Here is a 3,182-nt window from a genome sequence, read left to right on the forward strand (position 1 = left end):
TAATACTAATAATATTAATGATAATACTAATAATTCGAGTGTAATTAACCTTAATGCAAGATCATAATAATTTGAGGAATGCTCTTCATTCTTTTATGTAATATATTCGATTTTCCAATAATTGCTAGTCGTTGTGTGTTTTATGGAGCCTCGCATTCCCGATGAAATTAACCAATTACATTACGACACAACGAAGGTCTGGGCCTATTCAACTCAGTAAGATTAATGTTTTTTGAGGAGTTTCATAAAAAAGGAATTATATTATTTATACATTGATGCATTAATTTAAATCACTATTAAACCTGCTTGTGAGTGTTAGTGATTTCAAAAAGGTGATTCCCGGTCTTAGACTCCTGCAGACTTCCTCCATGAAAGGCAGCCCTCCAAAATGTCACCTGAACAATGCTGGCTCCCTCATCGACCTTGCTTTCCTGCTCAATTTGGTCTCAATCACAACATAATGAAAATGCACTCCAAAACAGATCCCTTTAAAAAAAAAAAAAAATACTTCTTCAGGAATAGCTCTCACACTTCCAGTTATTTATTGTTAACGTTCACTTGGTTTTTGAAACATATACAGCAGCCATCACGCATTTGTTCCTTTTTAACTTACAAAAGAATAGAGAAAACATAAAAGTGGACGCAATAACGATTATTATACAGTTAAACGCATTCTTGTGTGTTAGCCAAATATACAAGTCCCTACTTTATTTAATAAGTCTAAATGAATACATTAGTTTACAATATTAATATGATAAAATACCAGGTTATCACCGTAAATAAGGAGTGGTGGCTTTAGTGTACTCCAAACCTGATCCCACCTTTCCCCCTCAAACCCCCCTCCCCCCACACACCCCAAGTCCGAACTCAAGTGAAGCAGCATTCCTTTTTGTTTCAACAACATAGACTACGTTTAAAACATCATGAGGAAGGTCCAAAACATGGATTACAAAAGGTCCAGAAACGACATAATTGCTTTCAAGGGCAGCCATTTCTGTAATGTTCAAAAATAGACTCCCCTCTCAGAGATGTCAAGAAAATGTGCCCTGATCAGCTGGTGCGCCTCTGTGCCCTGATGTTTCTCCAACACCAAAGGGCCCCCGTTTTCAGTTCCCACAATATTCATATGATATATGATATATGAAATATATATATGAATATTGTTTTGCTCGTGGGCTCATCCGCAGGTTCACATAGAAAAAGTGGAAAGTGACAGTATGTATTAAGTCCTACCACGTTCTGCCGTAGAGGAGGTTTGAGCTGACCATGTTACTGGTGTAATCTACAGCAGAATTGTCTATCTGGGCCATGTTGAGCTGGCTGTGCAGTGAGGGGGGGCTGGGCGACATCTCCTCCAGGTCCATAGCGTTCACCTGCTGCTGCTGGCTTTGGTGCTGGCTGAGGCTGCTGGTCGAGGATGCGAGCACAACTCCGGCTCCGTTCTGTTGTTGGTTTTGTTGTTGGCTCTGTTGCACCTGTTGCTGGTTCGGCGTCGGCGTGTTGGAGCCGTTCTGGCACGGTTTACCGTCCTTCACCAGAACTGGCACGGCTACGCGCCTCGGGGACTGCGACTGCTGCTGGCACAGGTTCCCGTCCTGTTGCTGCTGCTGCTGCAGCTGCTGCGTCGCCTTGTCTTTGGCCTGGCGCTTCATCTTGTACCGGTGGTTCTGAAACCAGATCTTCACCTGGGTCGGTGTCAGGTGGATCATGCTGGCCAGGTGCTCCCTTTCAGGCGCCGACAGGTACTTCTGCTGCTTAAACCTCCTCTCCAGCTCGTAGACCTGAGCCTGCGAGAACAGGACGCGCCGTTTCCTCCTGGGCGCTGAGTGGAGAACTGGCATGGATTTGGAAGGGTCCCCCATTCCCGAGAGGCTCCCCATGCCGGACATGTTCATACCTGTGGAATGTCCCATGAATCTAGAAACTTAAAAATATACATACATATACATGCGTTCAATAAACAGAAGAGGAGAACACTGTTTCGCCTGTCTTTATCCATTGTTTTATTACTATAAGCTGGAAAGCATTAGCCTAAAAAACACATTTTATAATAATAATAATAATAATAATAATAATAATAATAATACCACTAATAATAATAATAATAATAATAATAATGATAATAATAATAATAATAATAATAATAATAATAATAATAATAATAATAATAATAATAATAATAATACATATAATAATAATAATAATAATACATATAATATTAATAATAATGCTTTTAATTATTTGCTCATGACAAAGATACAAAAGTCGAGCCAGACTTGAAATAATTATCTCCTTTTCAGTTTAACCGTTAGAAATAGTCCTTAAAATGGTGTAAATAATTTGCATTTACTTATCGTTAGCTACCCAAACATAGATGAAATATTATTAAAAAGCAAAGCATATTTAGCCTTGTGCGTCTGTCTGCCCCTCTTCCTCATATGTCAATGTATTTATATTTATTAATAATGACATTTAAAAAAAATAGAAAATTGTGCATACATGGATCAAATAACTTACTTGTGGAGTATCTTGGATCAGGGTTGGAGCTGTACCACCCTGTTGCTGCTGCACTATTCCGCATGCTTTCCTGGTACGACGGGAGGTCTCCCATGTTGCCAATGCTTCCATTGCAGTATCCCCCCATCGAGCTGTGGGAGAACTGGGAGACGGTGTGCGGCATGTGGTACGTGGTGGCCACGGTGCCGTTATGGCCCATGGAGTGCTGTTGCATGCCGGTTTGAGACACCTGAGGCTGTCGGTAGGCTCCCAGTGGAGAGGTTAGGTTCCCTGCGCCGTCCATGCCACTAAACTTCTTGTAGGACTCCTCGATTGGACTCAAAATATCTGTCACTGAAAAAGGCGTAGTGTGCTTTGGGCTCAACGACATGATTCAGAAAGCAGGTAGATTTTTGTGTTTGAGCAGATCAGCCGTGTTGTTGTATCGGCTCTCTCCTTGGTGGATGTCTACGTAAGAGAGTGCTTGTAGAGCGCCTGAGATCCTATTGATCGCCTTGGAGAAGGAGGCGAGCCCAGGGCGCTCTTAGCCCGGGTTTATTGGAGCCAGGAGCCAGGTTTACGACAAACATAGGGGGCGGAGCAAACCTCCTAAACCATCAAACAATAGTCATTGACATTTTAGCGAAATAATTCATGAAATAAATACTCTTTGCTTTATATTAACT

The 3,182-nt window shown here is 41.4% G+C and overlaps 1 protein-coding gene across 1 annotated transcript; it reads right to left on the reverse strand.

Moving 5' to 3' along the window:
- Positions 1-865: 865 nt before the first annotated feature.
- nkx2.4a (NK2 homeobox 4a) lies at positions 866-2,923 on the reverse strand. Its single transcript, XM_079641339.1, has 2 exons — positions 2,518-2,923; positions 866-1,897 (listed from the first exon to the last, which is right to left on the reverse strand). Exons 1-2 carry the CDS (start codon positions 2,885-2,887, stop codon positions 1,230-1,232), a joined length of 1,038 nt encoding a protein of 345 aa, XP_079497465.1. The 5' UTR covers positions 2,888-2,923; the 3' UTR covers positions 866-1,229.
- Between the last annotated feature and the right edge of the window lie 259 nt (positions 2,924-3,182).

The sequence above is a fragment of the Notothenia rossii genome, assembly GCF_949606895.1.
Source record: "Notothenia rossii genome assembly, chromosome: 7".
Taxonomy (NCBI): Eukaryota; Metazoa; Chordata; class Actinopteri; order Perciformes; family Nototheniidae; genus Notothenia; species Notothenia rossii.